Source organism: Pan troglodytes, chromosome 20 (genome assembly GCF_028858775.2).
Source record: "Pan troglodytes isolate AG18354 chromosome 20, NHGRI_mPanTro3-v2.0_pri, whole genome shotgun sequence".
In the NCBI taxonomy this organism is placed as follows: domain Eukaryota; kingdom Metazoa; phylum Chordata; class Mammalia; order Primates; family Hominidae; genus Pan; species Pan troglodytes.
This window is the reverse complement of record NC_072418.2, coordinates 41,553,610-41,577,879: the sequence shown is the minus strand read 5'-3', so window position 1 is coordinate 41,577,879 and position 24,270 is coordinate 41,553,610. Positions and strand designations below refer to the sequence as shown.

General features: G+C 51.3%; 1 protein-coding gene across 5 annotated transcripts in view; it reads right to left on the bottom strand.

Moving 5' to 3' along the window:
- The window catches only part of RYR1 (ryanodine receptor 1), a 158,463-nt gene extending 140,987 nt beyond the window's left edge, over nucleotides 1–17,476 (bottom strand). For 3 of the 5 annotated variants that reach the window (XM_009435536.5, XM_009435537.5, XM_016935856.4), the window contains exons 1-11: nucleotides 17,292–17,467; nucleotides 10,295–10,414; nucleotides 8,719–8,823; nucleotides 7,536–7,610; nucleotides 7,372–7,450; nucleotides 6,907–7,019; nucleotides 6,492–6,585; nucleotides 4,622–4,715; nucleotides 4,419–4,493; nucleotides 2,680–2,836; nucleotides 2,378–2,542 (exon numbers count right to left, since the gene is read on the bottom strand). In XM_009435536.5, coding sequence (XP_009433811.2) covers nucleotides 2,378–2,542; nucleotides 2,680–2,836; nucleotides 4,419–4,493; nucleotides 4,622–4,715; nucleotides 6,492–6,585; nucleotides 6,907–7,019; nucleotides 7,372–7,450; nucleotides 7,536–7,610; nucleotides 8,719–8,823; nucleotides 10,295–10,414; nucleotides 17,292–17,336 — 1,122 coding nt within the window. In that variant the 5' untranslated portion in view covers nucleotides 17,337–17,467. Of the gene's footprint in view, nucleotides 1–2,377; nucleotides 2,543–2,679; nucleotides 2,837–4,418; nucleotides 4,494–4,621; nucleotides 4,716–6,491; nucleotides 6,586–6,906; nucleotides 7,020–7,371; nucleotides 7,451–7,535; nucleotides 7,611–8,718; nucleotides 8,824–10,294; nucleotides 10,415–17,291 lie in introns of all 5 variants that reach the window. The other 2 variants (XM_009435534.3, XM_009435535.5) reach the window with 2 other exon arrangements.
- Between the last annotated feature and the right edge of the window lie 6,794 nt (nucleotides 17,477–24,270).

Genomic DNA, 24,270 nt, shown 5'->3' with positions numbered 1-24,270 from the left:
TTGGCTCATGTATTCAACTACAGGCCTGTTTTTGCAAACAGGTGCCTCCCCAAGGATTCCTACTTGTCCATTCAGCAAGGCTGTAGTAAGTGGCTCTGTTCTAGGCACTGGCAGTAAAGCCTAAGATCCCTGTCCTTCTGAGCCAACACTGACTGTCCCCTAACTCGGTTGATGGCACTGATACAAGAGGTAGAAAAAAATTATTTAGGCAGAGAGTAAGGGCAACAGAGTCCTCGGCAGAGTTTCCTTTCTAACGGAAAGCAGCCCCCAAAATAATTTCTTTTCTAACAAAGAGCAGCCTGGAAAATCGAGCTACAAGCTTGCATGGGGGAATGTGCTGATAGAAAAGGTATACCTGGGGCTAGGCATGTCCAACATGGAGGCTCCATCTTCCCTTTATTTATTTATTTATTTATTGTTTCCACGTGTACAGAAAAGGAATGGGCAACATGGCCAGCTCAGGCAGAGGACCCGCTTGTACAATAAAAGCTTAGGGTGGAGGCAGCCAGAAATTTGTGCCCTATGCAAATGGCACAACTGGTCCAACCAGTCTTTTGCACCCTAGGTAAATCAGATACCACCTCCCCACCAGCTCATCTGTAAAGCCCCCTGCATTTCACCATGGAACCCCCTGCATTTCAACCCATTTTTCTGGGACCCTTCTCTGCAGTAGAGAGCTCCTTCTTTCGCCTATTAAATGTCCCTTCTTAACCTCACTCTTTGTGTGTCTGCGTCCTTGTTCTCTGTGGCTGTGAGACCACAAACCTCGGGTGGTACTCCAGACAATGAGGCTGTTTCAGCACTTCCATCCTTCCAGTTGCTTGGGGCAAAAAATCATGGCATCATCCTCAACCCCTCCCCTTCTCTCACCCCATAGCCAATCTGTCAGCAAATCCTGTTGGCTCTACCCTCAGGACCCCACCAGAATCTACTACTCTTCCCAACTCCACAGTCCCCTCCTGGTCCCGTCCACTGTCATCTCCCATTTGTAACATCATGGCAGTCTCTTCTCTGGTCTCCCTGCTCTGGCTCTGTCCCCTGACCGTAGTCTGTTCCCAGAGACAGCCTAAGAATTCTGTGATCCTGCGTCAGGTCACTTCCCTGCCCTGCTCAAAATCTCCTGTGAGCCCATCTCACTCAGGATAAAAACTAGAACCTGGCCAGGAGCAGTGGCTCACACTTCACTTTAATCTCAGCACTTTGGGAAGCTGAGGCAGGAGGATCACTTGAGCCCCAGGAGTTTGAGACCAGCCTGTGTAATATAGTGAGACCTCGTCTCTACAAAAAACAAACAAACAAACCAAACTAGACCTCTCCCATGGCCCACAAGGCCTCACACGAGCTGTTCCCATCCCCTCTCTTTCCTCACCAACCACTACTCCAGCCTGCTCACCCTGCTCCACACTGTGGCTTCTTTCTGCTACTGCAACAAGCCAAGCTCATGTTAACCTCAGGACCTTTGCACATGCTGTTCCTTCTGCCAAAAATAGTTTTCCCACTCCTTAATTGTAAAACTATGTACTTCACTAAAGGCAGTTTGTTCACAATTTCTGAGCACTGGGAGGGCAGGGAACAGGTCGATACAGCTCATCTATTTTCTACACACACAACCAGAACAACGTGGGTACTCAGTAATTGTTTGTTGAACGTTATTCTCAGTTGGTCATTATCCATCTTTTTCTCACTCTCTCTGTTTTTGTTTTGTTTTGTTTTTGTTTTTCTGAGATGGAGTTTCACTCTTGTCAGCCAGGCTGGAGTGCAATGGCATGATATTGGCTCACTCCCAACCTCCACTTCCCAGGTTCAAGCAATTCTCCTGCCTCAGCCTCCTGAGTAGCTGGGATTACAGGCAGCTGCCACCACGCCTGGCTAATTTTTGTATTTTTAGTAGAGACAGGGTTTCACCATGTTGGCCAGGCTGGTCTCAAACTCCTGACCTCAGGTGATCCAACCGCCTGGGCCTCCCAAAGTGCTAGGATTACAGGCATGAGCCACCACGCCCGGCCGTGTCTCTGTTTCTCTGTCTCTATCTTTCTCTATTTCTCTGTTTCCATGCCTCTTTATCTCTGCCTTTCCCTGTCTCTGTCTATAGATTTCTGTTCTCTCTCTCTCTCTCTCCATGTAGATATATCCCTTTGTCTTTTTTGCTGTTTCTCTCAGTCTCAGTTTCTCTCCCAGTCTCTGTCTTTCTCTCAGTCTCATCCTCAAACTCCCAAGGTCTCAAGCACCACCCCTCAGCACCCTCCCTGCACCCCATCTCACTCTGTCACCCAGGCTGGAGTGCAGTGGCATGATCACCAGCTCACTGCAGCCTTGACCTCCTGGGCTCAAGCAATTCTCCCACCTCAGCCTCCTGAGTAGCTGGGATTACACCCACCTTCTTCTTGAGCACGCCGAGCCGCAGGGCCTTGGGGTCTGGAGCGGCATAGGTGAGCCACAGTCCTGAGGCCACATGCTGCACGAAGCACAGTGACTCCCCGTACTTTATCTCAGGGGGGCCCATGCCCTCCACATCCCGCTTGGGGGCCACATCCAGCTTCTCCTGCAGGGGCAGGGGACACAGGTCAGCCTCCTCTGCCTGTGTGTTTAGCAAGGGAGCCCCCCTGAGGGACTGCAGAGTGCAGGCTGGGCTGGGACTGGGGGCTTCAGGTGAGGGAGGGCGCCACAAACCCCACTGACCTTGGAGATGCGGAAGCAGAAGGAGGTAGCCTTGGTGTGAGCCTTGCTGGCGTCAACCACCACCAGGCCCTGGTCCTCGGTGAGCGCTAGGTACCGCCCGGTGGTGACATGCCGGACTCGGAGTGGCTGGCCCCAGCGCAGGTGGCTCCCACTCCAGCTGTGGAGGGTGAGAGCCAAGGGGAGTCAGAGGACCCCCCCAGTTCTCCCATGGACATTACAGTCTTTTCTTCTTTTTCTTTTTTTACAGAAACCAGGTCTTGCTATGTTGCCCAAGCTGATCTTGAACTCCAGGGCTCAAGCAATCCTCCCACCTCGGCCTCCCAAAGTGCTGGGATTACAGGCATGAGCCACTGCACCCGGCCTGGACACTATAGTCTTGGTCCAAACCTCCTCAAGCCCCGAACCCTCTTCCAGTGTTCCTCAAACCATCTTAATTAGGACCCCTCGTCCTCCCTTAGGAACCCCAATCCTCTCTCAGGCCTTCACAGCTTCCTCAGGGCTTCCCAAATGTCTCCAGTGCCCTCGTTTTTCCAGACCCCTAAATTCCCCCATCATTTTACTCAGAGCCCCCAGTCTCTCCCTCAAAAACCCCCCAAACCTCCTTTTCCCACAGGACTCCAGAGAGACTTCATTTTTTATTTTTGTTTTGCTTGTTTTTTTTTTTTTAAGGCAGGGCCTCACTCTGTTGCCCAGGCTGGAGTGCAGTGGCACAATCTCACCTCACTGCAACCTCTGCTTCCCAGGCTTAAGTGATTCTCCTGCCTCAGCCTCCCGAGAAGCTGGGATTACAGGTGCGTGCCACTACCGCCTGGCTAATTTTGTATTTTTAGTAGAGACGGAGTTTCACCATGTTGGCCAGGCTGGTCTTGAACTCCTGACCTCAAATGATCCACTTGCCTCGGCTTCCCAAAGTGCTGGGATTACAGGTGTGAGCCACCGCACCTGGCCTTTGTTTTTGTATTTTTTTGAGATGGAGTCTCGCTCTGTCGCCCAGGCTGGAATGCAATGGTGCAATCTCAGCTCACTGCAACCGCCACCTCCTGGGTTCAAGGGATTCTCCTGCCTGAGCCTCCCCAGTAGCAAGGATTACAGATGCCCACCACCACACCAGGCTAATTTTTGTATCTTTAGTAGAGACAGGGTTTCACCACGTTAGCCAGCCTGGTCTGGAACTCCTGACCTCAAGTGATCCACCTGCCTCGGCCTCCCAAAGTGCTGGCATTACAGGCGTGAGCCACCACGCTTGGCCTCTTTTTGTTTTTGTTTTGTTTGTTTGTTTGTTTGAGACAGGATCTTGCTCTGTCACCCAGGCTGGAGTACTGTGGCAGGATCTCAGCTCACTGCAGCCTTGGCCCCCTGGGCTCAAGTGATCCTCCCACCTCAGCCCCACAAAGTAGCTGAGACTAAAGGTGCACACCACCACACCCGGCTAATTCTTTATTTTATTTATTTTATTTTATTTTATTTGCAGAGACGGGGGTCTCATGACGTTGCCTAGGCTGGTTTTGAACTTCTGGCCTCCAGTGATCCTCTTGCCTCAGCCTCCCAAAGTGCCGGGATTACAGGCATGAAGTCACCACGCCTGGCCGAGATTTTCATCTCTCTCTCAGGCTGCTCTGATTTTCCCTCGAGACCCTTCAGTCTCTTTATCAGATCTTCCCTCAAGACCTTTTCTGTCCTCCCAGCCTGCCAGGTGACCCCAGCCTCTCCCTGGTCTCTCCCCACCTTCCCCGCCCTACCTGATTCTCAGTGGCTCCAGCCTCCAGAGGGAGCGGGCGTGGGTGCACACAGCTCCCCCCTCATAGTAGACAAGTCTGGGGACACAGAAGAGAGTAAAGTCAAGGGTTCAGCTCCCCGGAATCTGGTCCCTAATCCTACTCATAGGGTCCCAGCCCTCCACGTCCACCCCTAGACCCCAGGCCCTCTTGTCCACAGCCCAGACCTGCGCTGGTCATCACTGTCAGCAGGGGAAATGGTCAGACACTCATCCATATGTCCATGAAAGAGGCGGAGGACGTGACCTCCCGTAACGAAGCCTGGAGAGGAGCAAGGGAAGGTGGTCAATGGGAGGCTGGAGCCCCAGGAAGACCAGGAGCCAAGATGAAGTCAGGGGCCCTGCTCCTCCCCTGGGGGAACCTGAGGGCTGAGTTTGGGGTTTTGCAGTTGGAGGTCTGAGTTTCAGGGTATTTTCAGGCCAAGGTTGAGGCCTAAAGTGGGGATATGAGACTTGGGGTCTGAAGCTGGGCACCTAATGTGGGGGGTCTGGGTCTGCAGAGCTGAGGCTGTCTGAGTTGTGAGTCTGTGGTTTAAGGTTCTGAGTTTGGACTTTTGAGGTTGGGGTCAGAGTGTGTGTGTGGTGAAAGGTGGAGTTCTAATGTTCACTGGTGTTGGAGTCTGAGTTCTAGGGTTGAGGTTTAGCCTCTGGGTTTAGAAGGGTGATGGTTGGGTCTGAGGCTGGGTTCTGGAGTTAGGGCCTGAATTTTGAGGGTTTTTTTGTTTCGTTTTGTTTCGTTTTGTTTTTAAGACAGAGTTTTGCTCTGTTGCCCAGGCTGCAGTGCAGTGGTGCAATCTTGGCTCACTGCAACCTCTGCCTCCCAGATTCAAGCAATACTCCTGCCTCAGCCTCCCAAGTAGCTGGGGCTACAGCCGCCCGCCACCATGCCCAGCCAATTTTTGTATTTTTATTAGAGATGGGGTTTTGCCATGTTGGCCCAGGCTGGTCTCGAACTCCTGATCTCAAGTGATCCACCCACCTTGGCCCCTCAAAGTGCTGGGATTACAGGCGTGAGCCACCGCGCTCGGCCTTGAGTATTGATTTTGGAGGCCAGAAGCTGGAAAGTGAGGTTGGGGATCTGAAGTTACAATCTAGGGTTTGGAAGTCTGAGCTTTGGGGTATGACGTAGGAACGATCTGAGCTTTGTAGTTAGAAGTTGATGAGTCTGAGTTTCAGGGTCTGAATTTGAGGGTCAAAAACCATCTGTGGTTTGAGTCCCAGTGTGGGTCTGGTTTAGGACTCTGAAGTTTGGGGTATGAGACTTGGGGTCAAAGTATTGGGCCATGCCTGGAGTCTTAGCATGGGAATCTGAATTGGGAGTTTGCTTTGGTGGATTTTGGTTTTTGGGATTTGAAATTGAAGTTTGGAAGTCTGAGGTTGGAGGGCTGAAGATTGGAGTCTTGGTTTGGGGATCTGAGGTTTGAATTTGGGGGTCTGGGTTTGAGGGGCTGAGATCATAGTCTATGCTTATTGTCTAAGGAGTTTAATTTTTTTTTTGAGGCAGAGTCTGGCTCTGTCACCCAGGCCCCTCCGCCACCCAGGTTCAAGCAATTCTCCTGCCTCACCCTCCTGAGTAGGTGGGATTACAGGCACATGCCACCACACTCAGATAATTTTTGTATTTTTAATAAAGATGGGGTTTCGCCATGTTGGCCAGGCTGGTCTCAAACTCCTGAACTCAGGTGATCCACCCACCTCGGCCTCCCAAAGTGCTGAGATTACAGGTGTGAGCCACCATGCCCGGCCACAAGCTTTAAACTTGATGTTTTAAGATTTGAATCTGAGTTTAGGAGCCTTGGGGGCTAATACTTTGGGGTCTAAGTTTGGGAGCCTGATATTTAGTTTGGGGTTTGGGGGGGTTCTGAGCTCTGGGGGTCTGGATTTGGGGTCAGCTGGAGATCTAAGTGTGAGAGCCATAATTTGGAGATCTAGGTTTGAGGTCTGAGGTTCCAAGGCTCCATTTGGGTATGCCTGAAGAGCAACATTAAGGGTCTGTTTTGGGGGGGTGTCCATTTAGGGGGAGGTCTGGGGCCCTCACCCTCTTCGCAGCGGGAGCAGATGGGGTTCATGTTCCACAGTGTCTGCATGAAGGAAGCATCAACCTGGAGCTCCCCACTGGCGGTCGACAGGTGCTGGGGGCCATCAGGATGCCGCAGTCAGAGACAATTGCAGGGGTGGGCGAGAGTCCCAGCGTCAGAGGCCAGAAATCAAGGGTGGATACCCGGAAACCGGCAGATGGGAGACAGAGTCATCAGAGATCACAGATCAGGAAATGATCAAGTCGGGCAATGGGAGGTCAGAAATCAGAAAATTGGATGTCAGGGGTCAGGAAATGGGAAATTGGGAGTCAGGACCTTGGGGTGGGAGATCAGCCAGGCAAACCCATGGTGAGAAGATGGGGACCATCCCATGCACCCCCAGACCTGGGAGCAGGAGGAACCGCAATGGCTCACCAGGTAGCGCTCGGAGGAGACGCTGACAAGGATGATGTCATCCCCAACGCGGACCTTTTCTCCTTCAGACCTCTGCTTGGAGGCTGGGTGCATGGTCCACCAGCAAGCCTCTCCTATGGGTGGGGATGGAATGGGGGTGGCTGTCAGATGATGGCTTCCCAGAATGCTCTTCCCCAGGGCTCTCCCTCCACCAAGCCTCCCGGGCCCTTGGCCCACAACTCTCCTATCACTGCCACCAACTCTCTGCCTAACAGTTCCCCGTTCCTGACTTCAGACTCTCTGCCTAGTGGTCCCCAACGTGTGTCTGTCTCCCTGTCTGGACTGTATCGCAGACTCTCTGCTACGAAGCCCCCATTCATGTCCCCAGGGTAGTCTCATGCTTGCCTTGGCATTCTGCAGACCTTCTACCCCCTGAATCCCTGCTGCGGGGCCCCTTCACACCCCCATCCCCTCCAGCTGCTGCACCTGTTGCGTCCTCCTGCAGTCCCACATCGAAGGCCAGCTTGTCAGTCATGGAGCGGGAGGTGGTGAGGCAGCTCAGATACTAGGGTTGTAGAGGGAGGTCAGCCTCCTTCTAGCAGGCCCCACATGCCCTGGCCCCTGCCCACGCCCACCGAGGTTGCACTCACCATGCGGCTGTGTGCATGCCGGAGCAGGATGGCATGGCCATACAGGAGCGTCCTGTGTCCCCCGCCCTGGGATGACTGCAGGGGGAGGGAGGGAACAGAATAAGCACAGATCCCCGGACTCTCCAGATCCCCAAGAGGTCTGGCCTAGTCACAGGTGACAAGTTGCTCCCTGTAAAATACCATGCTCAGGCCTAGAGGTGAAACAGCCTCAGCTCAGACTCCCACAGGACTCTCTGCCTCAGTTTCCCCATTCACGGAAGCAAGGACTATATCTCTGAGATGCCTATGGATGGAGCATTTTATATTCCCCAAAGCCCACTCTGTCCTCTCTGCTTCCTTCACCTTGGCTGGAAATCACTCAGGAGAACGAACCCGTCTTCTAGTTTCCTGGGGACCCTGAGGACAGCCCCAAGATCTTGTGTTCCGTGTACTCTGGCCCCTCTGCTCTGACCTCCCCCATCACGCTGCGCTGCAGCCCGTGTGCTCCGGGACAGGCCTAGCAGTTGTTCCATAGGTGAATGTTACCCGCAGTCTAAGACAGCCGCCCCTCCCCAGCACAAGGTCCCCAACCCGGACCTTGGGGCAGACATCTGACTGCTCGATGTCACCATGCCTCCCATCATGGCTGTCACATGCCCATGCTCCAAGGGCGCCATGGGGGCACCATGTGATGGGGCCAGGTGATCACATGGTGGACCCACTCCTGGACCAGAGGGACTCACACTTGGGATGGGGGAGGTGGGAGAGGTCCCATGCGGAGAGGAGCTGGGATCAGGGTTGGGGGAAAGGACTGGAAAGAGGAGAAAGGAGCAGGTGTCGGGGACAGGGGCTCAGAAGCCCCCATCCCCTTCCTTCCTTCCTTCCTGCCTGGCCTGTTCTGGGCTCCACAGCCCCTGACAACTGGGGTGGGGGAAGACCCTCCAGCCCCTGTGTGCAGGGCGTGGGCCCGAGAGACGGGCCTGCCTGGGGTCAGGAGGGGTGGAAGGACAGGTGACATCCAAGGCCAGACCTACCCACTTATCCAAATTGAGGGCCTGTGGGGGGCAGGGCAGAGAGAGGAAGAAGAGCAGATGGTAAGCGATCCCCGGGTCCTCTCACCCATCCTTGCCACCGTGCCCTAAACGACCCCCAGGTCCTCTCGCCCATCTCTGCCACCCCGCCCACCCCCAGGTGGGGTCCTCACCTCCACGCCAGCCTCCACCGTGTTAGCCAGCATCTCCTGCAGGGCTCGCACGGACAGGGACTGCTCCAGGACGAAGCAACAGATGGCCAGATCGGGGGGCACATTCTGGGGTGGGAGGGGGATGTGAGTGAGGGGTCAGAAGACCCCCCCACCCCAGCAACATTCCCTGCCACACTCCCTCCCCTAGTCTGGATGCCCACACTCCTGAGACACCAGACCCCACCCCCACCCCACAGGAAGGCCCTGCCCTCTGCCATCCCCCTCAGACACACTGAATCTAGACCAACATCACGAAAACACCTCTTCTGTGCCTCCTCCCTCAAACACCTCAGACCCACCCAGACTCCATAGAAACTTCCCTAACCCTAACCCTCCCCACTAACCCGTGTCCCACCTAATCTCATAGGAAGCCTCACCCCCATGCCTCTCCCCTGAGACACACTGACCCTGCTCCAAGGACAGGAATCTCCTGTTCTGTGTCCTCCTCTGCAGATGACCCCACATCCCTCCAACCCCAAAGGAAGCCCCACCTCCTGCCTCCACCATCAGACAGTCCTCGCTCCTGCCTTTTCCTTCAAACACCTCTGAACTCTGCTTCACAGACACAGGAGGGCGCTCAACCTTATACTCCCTCCTCAGTCTCCCACTGTCCAACTCCTAAACTCAAGACTCTGCTCCTCAGACCCCACTCGCTCAGACTCTGAAACTTCCCCCCCATCAGATTCCACATCCCCCGGTCTGCCAGCCCCCGCCCCTCCTCCAGGTCTCCTCCTTTCAGACCCCAGGCTCCTTCCACCTCTCAGCCCCCAGTCTCCCCAGTCAGCCCCCTGCGGGTGTCCCCTGACCTTCCAGGCCCCTTTGCCTTGGATCCAAGGCCCTCGGCCCCTCGATCCCCTGCCCTCTCAGACTCCAGCTGCCCCCACCCTCAGAATTCCTGGGCTCGGACTTGGGGATCACCTTCCCTCAGACTCCACTATCTAAGACCCTCAAGCCCCCACCCCCATCAGATGCCCTCCGCATCTCAGGCCCTGTCCCATCCTCCCCCGCCCCCGCCGAGGGCCTCCTTCCCCCTAAAACACCCCATAATAATTCAGTCTTGTTACCTGAAAAAATTTTAAAAATAAAAAATAAAACCCCTCCTCCTTGTGCTGCAGGTCCTTTGCCTCGTCCCTCCCTACCCCCCCTCCCCACGCCCCAGCCGTCCCTCAGTTTCCCTGCTCCTCCCTCCTGAGACCCGTTCCCCAACCAGCCCTTCTTCTGGACCTCCCCTTAAACCCGAGGCTTTCTGCCCACTCAGCCACCTGCCAAGGAACGTTCTGGATCAGCAGCCCCCGCCCTGGCCTACCACACTTCTGTGCACACGGGGATTCCCTCCAACACCCCAGACCCCCTGCCCCTCCCTTCTCAGACCTCCACCCCTCCCCACCTCAGGTAGCCCCTCTTAGCCTTACTCCCCTCCTCACTTTCTCTCCTGTCAGCACCTCCTTTCAGACTCCCAGAACCCTCTTCTTTGGACCCAAGATTCTCTGCCCCTTCAGACCCCCTGTCCCCAGGCCCCTCTCCCTCCTGCACAGACCTGCGCGTTGCTAGTGGGCTCCAGGAAGCACAGGCGGTTGCCGAAGCCCTCGGCGGCCAGGCAGAGCTTGAGCTGCTCCTTGAGCACGGTAGCGCTGCACTGCAGGACCACCTCATCGTCCTGCGGAACCGAGGGGCAGCGTCTCCAGGGGGTCCTGGCCCAGATACCACAAATACTGCAGACCACAGGCCCCTCCTCCCACCCTGGTCCTTATGAAAAAGACAGTGACTGACAAGATCAACCCACCCAAGCCCTCTACCTGCTCCTGACAACTCCTTGAGATACAAGCCAGCGTCATCCCATTTATTTTATTTTTTATTATTTATTTATTTGAAATAGTCTCTGTTGCCCAGGCTGGAGCACAGTGGTGCAATCTCAGCCCGCTGCAGCCTCCACCTCCTGGGTTCAAGCGATTCTCCTGCCTCAGCCTCCCAAATAGTTGAAATTACAAGCATGCACCACCACACCTGGCTAATTTTTATATTTTTAGTAGAGACAAGGTTTCGCCATGTTGGCCAGGCTGCTCTCGAACTCCTGACCTCAAGTAATCATCCCATTTATTTTTATTTTTAGAGACAGGGTCTTGCTGTGTCACCCAGGCTGGAGTGAAGTGGTGTAAATTATAGCTCACTGCAACCTTGACCTCCTGGACTCAAGCAATCCTGTTGCCTCAGCCTCCTGAGTAGCTGGGACTATAGGCATGAACTGTTGTGCCTGGCTTATCCCCATTTTAAAATGGGGAAACTGAAGCTCAAAGTGGGACACAGATGGACCAAGGCCACACAGTTGGTAACAGGAGGAGCTGGGATTTGAACCTGAGTCCAACTGGCTCCAGAGGCCTCCCAAGTGGGGTCTGCAAAGTGATCCACTGGAAGGTGGAAACTTGCTCAAGTTAAATTGCTTTTTAAGCTCATCTTTCTCTAAATTCTCTCTTTTGCGTGTTGTTTTAATAATAGACTGCTATTTTATCTTTATTTATAGACTGCTTTCTAATGGCACCTGAATGCAACATGACAGCCCGGGCTGGATCCTGGAAGTACCATAAAGGACAGTATTGAGTCCGGGCGCGGTAGTTCCCACCTATAATCCCAGCACTCTGGGAGGCCGAGGAGGTGGATCACTTGAGGTCAGGAGTTCGAGACCAGCCTGGCCAACATGGTGAAACCCCGTCTCTACTAAAAAATACAAAAATTAGTGGGGTGTGGTGGTGCACGCCTGTAGTTCCAGCTACTCGGGAGTCTGAGCCAGGAGAATCGCTTGAACCCAGGAGGCAGAGGTTGCAGGGAGCTGAGATCGAGCCATTGCACTCCAGCCTGGGCGACAGAGTGAGACTCCATCTCAAAAACAAACAAAACCAAAAATAGCCGGGTGAGGTGGCTCACGCCTGTAATCCCAGCACTTTGGGAGGCCGAGGCAGGTGGATCACCTGAGGTCAGAAGTTCGAGACCAGCCTGAACAACATGGAGAAACCCTGTCTCTACTAAAAATACAAAATTACCCGGGCATGGTGGCGTATGCCTGTAATCCCAGCTACTTGGGAGGCTGAGGCAGGAGAATGGCTTGAACCTGGGAGGTGGAGGTTGCCACCACCAGATTGCACTCCAGTCTGGGCAACGAGAGTGAAACTCCAGCCTGGGCAAAACTCCATCTCAAAAAACAAACAAACAAAAAACATAGTAATGGTATAGCCTGTTTTTATTAAGCACTTTACTGGCTCCCAGGCCTTGTGCTCTGGGCCTTACACTCATTTAACAGACCTTGGTTGAGCATCTGCCATGGGCCACCTGCTGTTCTAGGCACTGAATATAGAGCAGTGAATAAAGTCAATGAAGATCAAGATCCCTGCCTTGGCTGGACGCGGTGGTTCACACCTGCAAATCTCAACAGTTTGGGAGGCTGAGGCAGAAGGATTACTTGAGCCCAGGAGTTTAAGACCAGCCTGGGGCCAGGCACGGTGGCTCACGCCTGTAATCCCAGCACTTTCGGAGGACGAGGCAGGAGGGTCACAAGGTCAGAGGATCGAGACCATCCTGGCTAACATGGTGAAACCCCGTCTCTACTAAAAATACAAAAAATTAGCCGGGTGTGGTGGCGGGCGCCTGTAGTCCCAGCTACTCGGGAGGCTGAGGCAGGAGAATGGTGTGAACCTGGGAGGCGGAGCTTGTAGTGAGCCGAGATCACGCCACTGAACTCGAGCCTGGGTGACAGAGCGAGACTCCATCTCAAAAAAAAAAAAAAAAAAAAGACTAGCCTGGGCAATATACATAATGAGACCCCCATCTCTACAAAAGTTAAAAATTAAAAATTAGCCGAGCATGGTGGTATGTTCCTGTAGTCCCTGCTACTCGGGAGGCTGAGGTGGGAGGACTGCCAAGCCTGGGAAATCAAGGCTGCAGTGAGTCATAATCAAGCCCCACCTCCCTGGGGCCCCTGAGACAGATTGAGACCATGTCTCAAAAGGAAAAAAAAAAAAATCATGGCCCTCAGGGAGCTTAAATCCTCATGATGGAGACAGGGAATAAACAGGTGAATTAATATGTAATGTTAATGTCAGTGATAGGTGTTATAGAAAAAATAACCCAGGCTGATGTAAGAGAGTGGCTTTTAGGATGGGGATGAGATCAGTGAGGGAGTGAAGTGACAGCCTCTCCAAGGAGGTGACATTTGAGTTGAGCCTTGTCCAAATAACAAGAAGGAATCAGGCCTGCTCATCTCTGGGGGAAGAGGAGGGAGTCTGGGCCAAGGCCTCTGGCTGGTGGGTGCTGGGGTGTTGAGGGACAGCACAGGAGATGGAGCAGGATGGTGGCCGCAGGGAGGAGGGGCAAACAGGGAGGAGATGAGGTCAGAGAGATACTTGCATGGGCCCCTTGAAAAATAACTTTTTTTTTTTTTAAGAGACTGGGTCTCACTCTGTCTCCCGGGGTGGAGTGCAGTGGTACGATCATAGCTCACTGCAGCCTTGGACTCCTAGGCTGAGTGATCCTCTCCATTCAGTCTCCTGAGAAGCTATGACTGCAGGCTCATGCCACCACACCCAGCTAATTTAAGATATATATATTTTTGTAGACACAGGGTCTTGCTCTGTTGCCCAGACTGGAGTGCAGTGGCGAGATCACAGCTCACTGCAGCTTCCGACTCCTGGTTTCAAGTGATCTTCCCACCTCAGCCTCCCGAGTAGCTGGGACTACAGGTGCACACTGCCACGCCCAGCTAAAGTTTAACATTTTTTGGTAAAGACAAGGTCTCCCTACGTTGCCCAGGCTGTTTTTGAACTCCTGGCCTCAAGCAATCCTCCTGCTTCAGCCTCCCAAAGCGAAGGGATTACAGGTGTGAGCCATGGGGTCTGGCTATTGTATATAATCTTGTCCCCATTTTCCAGATGAGAACACTGAGGCTCAGAGAGAAAAATAAAAATCACTTGCCCCAAATTAGGAAGCAGGCAAATGGCAAAGCCAGAGTGCAAAGCAGAGACAGAGAGCCCAATCATTACCACATTGATTCTCAAACTTTTCCTGAATTAGAATGAAGGCAGGCTGGGCGAGGTGGCTCATTCCTGTAATCCCAGCACTTTGGGAGGCCAAGGTGGGCGGATCACTTGAGGTCAGGAGTTCGAGACCAGCCTGGCCAACATGGTGAAACCCCATCTCTATTAAAAGTACAAAAATTAGCCGGGCGTAGTGGTGCATGCCTGTAATCCCAGCTACTCGGGAGGCTGAGACAGGAGAATCGCTTCAACCCAGGAGACAGAGGTTGCAGTGAGCCGAGATGGTGCCATTGCACTCCAGCCTGGGCTACAAAGGAAGACTCCATCTTAAAAAAAAAAAAATGAAGGAAGCGGAGGGTTCTGGTTAAAAATGTAGCTTCCCTGCTGGCCCAGTCCCCCACCACCATCAAGAGCCTGATTTGGGGTCAGCAGGGAATACGTACTGTTTACCAGACCCCAGGAGCTTCTAACTTGGGCCAGGGTTTGAGAAACCCCAGCCTGGGTAAGGGTAGAGGTCACCACCCACCAAAGAGAAGTGAAATCAGTTTGGGGGGGCTGTGGCCATCACACTTAACCAAACGAAGCAAAATGGAGCAAGAATAGAAAATCACAGCGTGCCCATCATGCTTCAGGGGCCATCTACATTTTATGAGACTTGTTTCAGTTAAAAATAGGTACAAGTGAATGGTCACAGGCCCTGTGTTGTCCATAATAGTAAAAATTGGAGACGACTCAAATGTCCATCAGCAGGTGAACTGATAAACACACCACAGTATAGTCGCACAATGGAATAATATTCGGCAACAAAAAGCAACGAACTCAATACATGCTACATGGATGAATGTCAAAAATATTATGCTGAGTGAAAGAAGAAAGGCCGGGCATGGTGGCTTATGCCTGTAATTCCCAAAACTTTGGGAGGCCAAGGCCGGAGGATTTCTTGAGCCCAGGAGTTTGAGACCAGCCTGGGCAATATAGTGAGACCTTACCTCTACAAAAAATTTTACAAATTAGCCAAGCATGGTGCTATGCACGTGTAGTCCCAGCTACTCAAGAGGCTGAGGTGGGAGGATCACTGGAGCCTGGGAAGTGGAGGTTGCGTTGAACCAACCATTGAACTGCTGTACTCCAGCCTGGGCAACAGATTGAGACTCTGTCTCAAAAAGAAAAAAAAAGGCCAGGCGTGGTGGCTCACGCCTGTAATCCCAGCACCTTGGGAGGCCAAGATGGGTGGATCATCTGAGGTCAGGAGTTCAAGACCAGCCTGGCCAACATGGTGAAACCCCATCTCTACTAAAAATACAAAAAATTAGCTGGGCTTGGTGGCACGCGCCTGCAATCCCAGCTACTCAGGAGGCTGAGGCAGGAGAATCGCTTGAACCCAGGAGGCAGAGGTTGCAGTGAGCTGCGATCACGCCATTGCACTCCAGTCTGGGCAACAAGAGTGAAACTCCATCTCAAAAAATAAATAAATAAATAAATAAAAACAAAACAACTCATTGAACACATAAACTGGGTAAAATTTATTGCAGGTCAATTATACCTCAATAAAGTTGGTTTTTAATCATGTCTATGCATGTGTGCATGTACTGAGTTGTAAGACAGAATGTTTCTTATGGGCGGGATGTGGTCCAGAAGGTTTTTTGTTCTGAGATGGAGTCTCGCCCTGTCGCCCAGGCTGGAGTGTGCAGTGGCGCAATCTCGGCTCACTGCAACCTCTGCCTCCCAGGTTCAAGCAATCCTCCCACTTCAGCCTCCCGAGTAGCTAGGATTACAGGCATGCACCACCACGCCTGGCTAAATTTTTTTTGTATTTTTAGTAGAGACGGGGTTTCACCATGTTGGCCAGGCTGGTCTCAAACTCCTGACTTCAAGTGATCCGCTCACCTTGGCCTCCCAAAGTGCTGGGATTACAGGCGTGAGCCACTGCGCCCAGCCTCCAGAAAGTTTTGAGAAATCCACCACGACCTCAGTAACAATCAGAAAAACTGACCCAGTCTGGGGTGGAGAGATTCCAGGGCCAAGCCTCCAGAACCCTAACGCTGACTACTTTGGCAAGTCTGGGCCCAGTTTTTCTCTGGTGAAGGCAATGGGGCTGGGCACCAGGGGCATCCAGAGATGCCACTTCCTGGCCTTGACCTTGGGTGAGTGATTCTACCATTCGGGCCTTGGTTTCCCTCAAATCTGTCAGGGAGATAAAGATAGGACCCTACCTCAGAAGACAGGGCAGCGAGGATATAATTAGATGTCTCAGGAGGCAGAGGCCCAGGGCACAGGGCCTGGTTTACAGCGACAGCTCAAGGGCCAGTGGCCATGGCCATGGTCTTATTAGGGCTGGGGAGGGCCCAACCCATGGTGTCTGCTGAGGGGCTGGGGCTGGGGAGAGAGTCTCGGCTGAAGCTAGGCCCCTTCCCAGCTGTCCCCATCCTTCACTACCAGCCCCAGCTGTTTGTTCCTCTCTCCCAGGAAACCGGACCCGGCTCGCCAGGGTCCTATTCTGGGGCAGGAATGCTGTGTCAGCATTTCCTGTGCGGCTCCAGGGCCCCGGGGGAGGGGCGGGGCCAGCGTCTGGTCAGCAGACCTAGCCCAGAGGAGAGGACGTCCCCTCCCATATTTACGACCCCACACCCTGCGGAGCCACTGGGAGGGGAAGATGGGAAGGACAGGGAGATGGCAGCCCCTCCTCCCTCTCATCCCCTCCCCATCCCCTGCCCAGGCCCCAGAAAAGCCGGCTATTCTGGGAGGGACACCTGTTGTTCCAATTCTCATCCCTGCCCCCAGCTGGGGCTCAGATGCAGGGAGTGACCCAGCTAGAGAGACAGCGAAAATCAGAGGGCCTTAAGCTAAGAAACAGAGACAGGGAGACTGAGATGGAGGAAGAGACAGAGACATGGAGACACCCAAAGAGACAGATGGGGAGAGACACCACCCAGAGACCCTGCAAGACCATTAGCAGCCATTGGGAGCAGCCCTCCTGCCCAAAACGAAGAAGGAAAGAAAGACCCAGAACCCAAGAGATCCCTCCCCCACGAGACCCTCAAGGGCTAGGAGTTGGAAGCAGCTGTGTCCTCCAGCTCACTCCAGCTCCCTTCTCAAGAATTTAAATAGGTCAGAGTCTGGAGCAAAAAGAGAATTAGGGCTAAGGTGGGGGTGGGGGGATGGCTAAATCAAGCCCAGGAATTAGAATCACCTTCCCCAAGTGCCTGCTTCCAGGATGGTGTGAGGGTGTGCTCCCTCGGGGGTCCTTCTTGTGGGGGACAAATCGCTAAAGTCAGAAGAGAGGGCAACCGAAGATCCCTTTCCCATTCTGGAGTCCCCAATCCTACTAATTCTCTGTAGTGAGAAAGGTGAAGGAGACTAAAAGACAAGAGTGACAGTCACTCAAAGTGACACAGGAAGAGACCTCGAGTCTCAGAGACCACCAGCAAGCCGGACAGGGACATTCAGAGACAGAGAGACCCTCAGAGAGCCCCAAGAGATAGCCCCGCAGGCCCCTAACCCAGAGATACGCACCGTCCGCAGGAACTGGACCTCGTCTTCGCCTTCTGCGTCACCCATGATGTCGAGGTCGGAAGCCCAGGGTCTGAGGTCGGGGAACAGAGGGAGGGGGCTGCGGGCTGGGCGGGAGGGCTGGGGGCGGGCTGGGGTCGGAGACCTCTGGGGAAGCCAGAGGCACCCGCGAGGTAGATGGAACTGCGAGGAGTACACGCGTGCTGGACAGAGATGGGAGGAAGGCCCCGCCCCCGGGCCCCATTGGACCAGGACTCCCCGGCCACTCCCCTTCGCCGGAGCCCTGCCCACATACCCCAAATCTTGGCTGGAGGTTTGCTTGGCCGTTGGCCGCCGGAGGTGGGGTGGGAGAGAGAGTATCTAGGAGGTACCTGCGCTTTCTCCCCACCACGGTAAGTAACGTGCCATCATTCTCCCATTTCACAGAGGGCAGACTGAGGCTCTGAGTGGGGAAGTTCTTGCAAGATATCACGCAGCAGAGCAGGGATGTGCACCAGATCTCCTGACTTTAAAAAGCACCAAACATAGTGATTAAGAACAAGGACTCCGGCCGGGAGTGGTGGCTCAGCCCTGTAATCTCAGCACTTTGGGACGCCTAGGTGGGTGGATCACTTGAGGTCAGGAGTTCGAGACCAGCCTGGCCAACATGGTGAAACCCCCGTCTCTACTAAAAGTACAAAAATTAGCCAGGCGTGGTGACACATGCTTGTAATCCCAGCCACTTGGGAAACTGAGGCAGGAGAATTGCTTGAACTCGGGAGGCAGAAGCTGCAGTGAGCCGAGATTGAGCCACTGCACTCCAGCCTGGGCGAGACTTCGTCTGGAAAAAAAAAAAAAAGAACAAGGACTCCGACTCCAAGCCAGATAATCTGGATCTGAATCCCACCCAGCCTTGCCACTCCCTTGAGTTACATGGATAAGCCACTTAGCTTCTCTGTGCCTCGGTTTCCCCATCCAGTAAGGGGAATATTAATAGTACCGACCTCATGTGGTTGTTGGGAGAGTTAAATGAGATAATTAATTAAATGAGATAAAACTTAAAACAGTGCCAGTGCCTGGTTAATGTAATGTAAGTGTTGCTATTATTATTAGTTATTTATTTATTTATTTATTTAGAGACGGACTCTTGCTCTTGTTGCACAGATTGGAGTGCAGTGGCAAGATCTTGACTCACTGCAACCTCCACCTCCCAGGTTCAAATGATTCTCCTGCTCAGCCTCCTGAGTAGCTGGGATTACAGGCACCTGCCAACACACCCGGCTAATTTTTGTATTTTTGGTAGAGACGGGGGTTTCACCATGTTGGCCAGGCTGGTCTCGAACTCCTGACCTCATGATTCGCCCACCTCAGCCTCCCAAAGTGCTGGGATTACAGGTGTAAACCACCACGTCCAGCCCTATTAAAATTATTACTAGGCCAGACATAGTGGCTCATGCCTGTAATCCCAGCACGTTGGGAGGCCAAGGCAGACAGATCACTTGAAGCCAGGAATTTGAGACCAGCTTGGTCAACATGGTGAAACTCTGACTCTACTAAAAACACAGAAATTAGCTGGGCATGGTGTCACACGACTCTAATCCCAGCTACTTGGGAGGCTGAGGAACAAGAATCATTTGAGCTCAGGAGGCAGAGGTTGTAGTGAGCCGAGATCATACCACTACACTCCAGCCCAGGTGACAGAGCAAGGCTCCATCTCAAAAAAAAAAAAAAAAAAAAAAATTTTATTAACATGTAGTGGTATACAGTAAGTTATATAAAACAATATCCCATAGTTAAACAAAATTACATAGAAACCGTTCTTCAAGGTATAGCAGGTTTCTAGGTGTTCCATAATTAAATACTGATGTTAATACAACTGCAATAAATAGCACAAAAGTTTGTGTCATATTATGGAATTATATAATTTGGCGTTATATAATGTATAATTATATAATTATATATTTAGGCTAATATAATTATACAGTACAATACAATTCTATGTTGTATCTATTATACATTATCCAACACATAGTTGTATATTAAATATTGTTTTTCCCTAAAACTTTATGTAAATGTAAAATGATTCTGTGTCATTGAGCATTATATCATAAGATATTAATAGTGTTTCTTATTTTTGTCAGTCATCATTATGTGTTTTAAGACCTACCCTTGTTGCTCTGTGGACACCTGGTGTGTGACAGTGGTGGCTTTGCAGGATTCTCTGGTGACTGATCCCTTCTGTTTTTCCACCTACCCCTACTGGGAGCGGACACCCAGGCTGCCTCCAGCTCTCCCTAAATAATGCTGGAGGGAACATCTGTGTATTGGTCCCCCAGGAAGCTGAGGGAGAATGTTTTATTGTGCGTACCCAGAAGCTAATTGCTGGGTGACATATCCACGTGCACCATTTGTGTAAGTAGTGCTGGGTAGCCCTCGGAATGGCTACTCACTATCAGTGCATGAGGGTCCCCGGGTCCCCATATCCCCAACCCTCATGTGGCATTTCCAACTTAACTAATTTTTGCCAGATTTATATAGGATGACTCGCTGTTTTTTAATTTATTTTCTCTATTTTATTTTTAGAGATGAGATCTCACTTTGTTGCCCAGGCTGGGGTGTAGTGGCGCAATTATGGTTCACTGCTGCCCGGAACTCCTGGGCTCAAGGGATCCTCCCACCTCAACCTCCCGAGCAGCTGGGACAACAGGCTTGTGCCACCACGCCCAACTAACTTTTAAATTTTTTATAGAGGTGGGGTCTTGCTATATTGCCCAGGCTGGTATTGAACTGCTGGTCTCAAGTGATCCTCCTACCTCAGCTTCCCAAAGTGTTAGGATTACAGGCAAGAGCCACCACGCCTGGACTCGCTGTCATTTTATTTTCCACTTCCCTGATGAGTTACCAACAATCTCTAGCATCTTCTCAGGTGCCTATCAGAGTTTTGGGTTTCTTTGTTATCTGCTCATTGTGATCCCTGCTCACTTTTTTTTTGTTTTTTTTTTTTTTTGAGACAGAGTCTCGCTCTGTCGCCCAGGCTGGAGTTCAGTGGCGCCATCTCGGCTCACTGCAACCTCCGCCTCCCGGGTTCAAGCAATTCTCCTGCCTCAGCACCCCCAGGACTACAGGCGCATGCTGCCACACCTGGCTAATTTCTTTTGTATTTTAGTAGAGACCGGGTTTCACTGTGTTGCCCAGGCTGGTCTCGAACTCCTGAGCTCAGCCAATCCGCCTGCCTTGGCCTCCCAAAGTGCTAGGATTGCAGGCGTGAGCCACTGTGCCCAGCCTAATTTTTGTATTTTTAGTAGAGACGGGGTTTCGCCGTGTTGGCCAGGGTGGTCTCGAACTCTTGACCTCAGGTAGTCTACCCACCTCGGTCTCCCAAAGTGCTGAGATTACAAGCATGTAATCCTATATTACAGGCGCAGGAGCCACTGAGCCCGGCCATTTTTCTATTATGGTTGCTATCTTTTTCACTTGCTGATTTGCAGCTGTTCCTTTTATATTCTTTTTTTTTTTTTTTTTTTTTTTTTTTTTTTAGATGGAGTCCCATTCTGTCTCCCAGGCTGGAGTGCAGTGGCTCAATCCCAGCTCACTGCAACCTCCACCTCCTGGGTTCAACTGATTCTCATGCCTCAGCCTCCCAAGTAGCCGGGATGACAGAGCAATACCCACGACCACACCCTGCTAATTTTTGTATTTTTAATAGAGACGGGGTTTTGCCACGTTGGCCAGGTTGGCCTCGAACTCCTGATCTCAAGTGATCTGCCCGCCTCAGCCTCTCAAAGTGCTGGGATTACAGGCATGAGCTACTGCACCTGGCCTATATTCTAGATATTAATTTCTCATTGATTTTTAAATATTGCAAACACCTTTTCCCCTTCTGTCATCTGACATTTGTCCCATGGTGTCTTCGTTAAAAGAAAATCTGCCTGTAATCTCAGCACTTTGGGAGGTCTAGGTGAAAGGATCCCTTGAGCCCAGGAGTTTGAGACCAGCCTGGGCAACATAGCAAGACCCCATCTTTAAAATTTAAAAGAGAAAGAAAGAAGAACAGCAACAAAAGAAGAAAGTCTGTATTTGCATGTTATCATGTCCATCATTTTTCTGCCTTAGGAGTTTCTGTGGTTTGATTCAGAAGTCCCTTCCTTTGTGGTCATCTGCACTGGTATTGTGGGTATTCTTGGCCAGCCCGAGGACTAAGGCTGCCTGTGTACAGTAGAAATAAGTGCCAGGATTTCTGACCTCCTCCTTGAGGCTTTTCTGGGTCCCCAGGGCCTGGCGACACTGCCACACTATGAAGTCTCTGCTCAGCCAGGATTGTTAAGTCACATTCAAGACGCAGGTGCTACAGGAGATGGGCTGAGAGAGTCAGACAGCACACCATGAGGCCAGGGGGAGAGAGGGTGAAAACGGGCAGGAAGAGAGAGTCTGAAGCTATGGTAACGTCGCGTGATGGAAAAACTAAAGACAGCGAGTTCAGTGGCTGTCTAAATGTTCTGCATTGGAAAAAATATACATCCACGGTTCTTTCTTTTAGTGAAAAAAAAAGTGGAAAAATATACTTCTGAGAGAACGATTTCAATGAATTGCTAACATGCTATGTTTGGTAGAATCACAGTAATTGCTATGACCCATTTATTCCACTCCTGGGTACTGCCCTACAGTATGGTACACTCTATGTTCATCAAAAGTCAGATGCTCAAATAGTCACAGCAGCCCCAACCTGGAAACAACTCAGATGTCCATCACAGGAAAATTGATCAATAAATCATGGAGGCCGGGGACAGTGGTTCACGCCTGGAGAGTCAGCAATTTGGAGGCATAGGAGGGACGATTGCTTGAGCCTAGGAGTTCGAGATCAGCCTAGGCAACAAAGTAAGACCCTGTTTCTACAGGAAAATAATAATAAAAAAAAATTAGCAGGGCACAGTGGTGTGCACTTGTAGTCCTAGCCACTCAGGAGGCTCAGGTGGGAAGATGGCTTAAGCCCAGGAGTCCGAGGCCGCAGTGAGCTAGGATCTCGCCACTGCACTCCAACCTTGGTGACAGAGCGAGACCCTGCTGTGGAGTCTTAATTAAGAAAAAAGAGTCAGGTTGGCAGGACCAAAGAAAAATTAAAAAAAAAAACAGAGAAGCTATAAGTTTGTCTTTTTTTACAGTCTAGGACATATAGTCCTCTTGTATAGATAACTCACTTAACTTAAAATGTTTTAGTGTCTAGTTATTACCAGACTCTAGACTGATGAAAAATAGAACTTAGTGCTGTGACTCACGCCTGTAACCCCAGCACTTTGGGAGACTGAGGCGGGTGGATTATTTGAGACCAGGAGTTCAAGACCAGCCTGGCCAATATGGCAAAACCCTGTCTCTACAAAAATTAGCTGGGTGTGGTGGCACACACCTGTGATCCCAGATACTGGGGAGGCTGAGGCAGGAGAATCGCTTCAATCGCGGAGGTTGCAGTGAGCTGAGATCACGCCACTGCACTCCAGACTGGGCGACAGAGCAAGACTCTGTCTCGAAAATAAAAAAAAAATAGAAGTTAGCATGCCACCAGCCCACTTAGTCACTATCCACAACACCTATCTCTAAATAAATAAAAATATATATATAAGTCATGGAATTGTCACATAATGAAAGACTATATGGAATTATTATTATTATTTATTATTATTATTATTATTATTATTTTGAGACAGAGTCTTGCTCTGTCGCCCAAGCTGAAGTGCAGTGGTGCGATCTCGGCTCGCTACAACCTCCTCCTCCCGGGTTCAAGCGATTCTCCTGCCTCAGCCTCCCAAGTAGCTGGGATTACAGGCACGCACCACCACGCCTGGCTCATTTTTGTATTTGTAGTAGAGATGGGAGTTTCACCATGTTGGCCAGACGGGTCTCATAAGTCATGGAATTGTCACATAATGAAAGACTATATGGAATTATTATTATTATTATTATTTTGAGACAGAGTCTCACTCTGTCGCCCAAGCTGAAGTGCAGTGGTGCGATCTCGGCTTGCTACAACCTCCTCCTCCTGGGTTCAAGCAATTCTCCTGCCTCAGCCTCCCAAGTAGCTGGGATTACAGGCACACACCACCACGCCTGGCTCATTTTTATATTTGTAGTAGAGATGGGAGTTTCACCATGTTGGCCAGACGGGTCTCAAACTCCTGACCTCAAGTGATCCGCCCATCTCAGCCTCCCAAAGTGCTGGGATTACAGGCGTGAGCCACCGCGCCCGGCCAAAAAAAGGAATAAATTATAACCAAATATGATAACATGGAAGAACTGCAAAGACAAGACGTGGAGAGAAAGAACCCAGATTCAATACAGGAGTCCATTTTTATCCAGCTCAAAATGAGACAAAACTACTGCGCCAGACTTCGGGCGAGTGGGGATCTGTGGGAATTCGTGCTGGGAAGAAAGACAGGGGGCTTGTGGAGGGTGAGAATGTTCTGTGTCTGGATTTGTATGAGTGTCACACAGGTTTGCTCAGTTGGTGACATTTCATCAACCTAAATACTTAATGATTCGTGATCTTTTTTGTACTTCAATTTTAAAAAAAGTGTTGAGCATGACACATTTAGGTAAAAAGAAAAAAATGCACACTCAAAAGAAAAGTCTGTTTCTAGGAGCACATGTTTATATGATGTGCTTAAACGCACAGACAGCAGTTTGGACGAAACTCGACAACGTGTCATATTGGTCACACCCTGCTTAAGAAAGGCAGGGGATGGGGAGGGGCTTCCCCAAGGCTTTACCTCCATCTCTAATGGTTTTTGATGTGTGTGTGTTTTTTTTTGTTTTGTTTTTTGTTTTTTGAGACAGGGTCTGGCTCTGCCACGCAGACTGAAGTGCAGTGGCACCATCATGGTTCACCTCGACCTCCTTGGGCTCAAGCAATCTTCTTGCCTCAGCCTCCTGAGTAGCTGGGACTACAAGTGTGCATCACTACGCTCAGCTAACTTTTTTTTTTTTTGAGACAGAGTTTCGCTCCTGTTGCCCA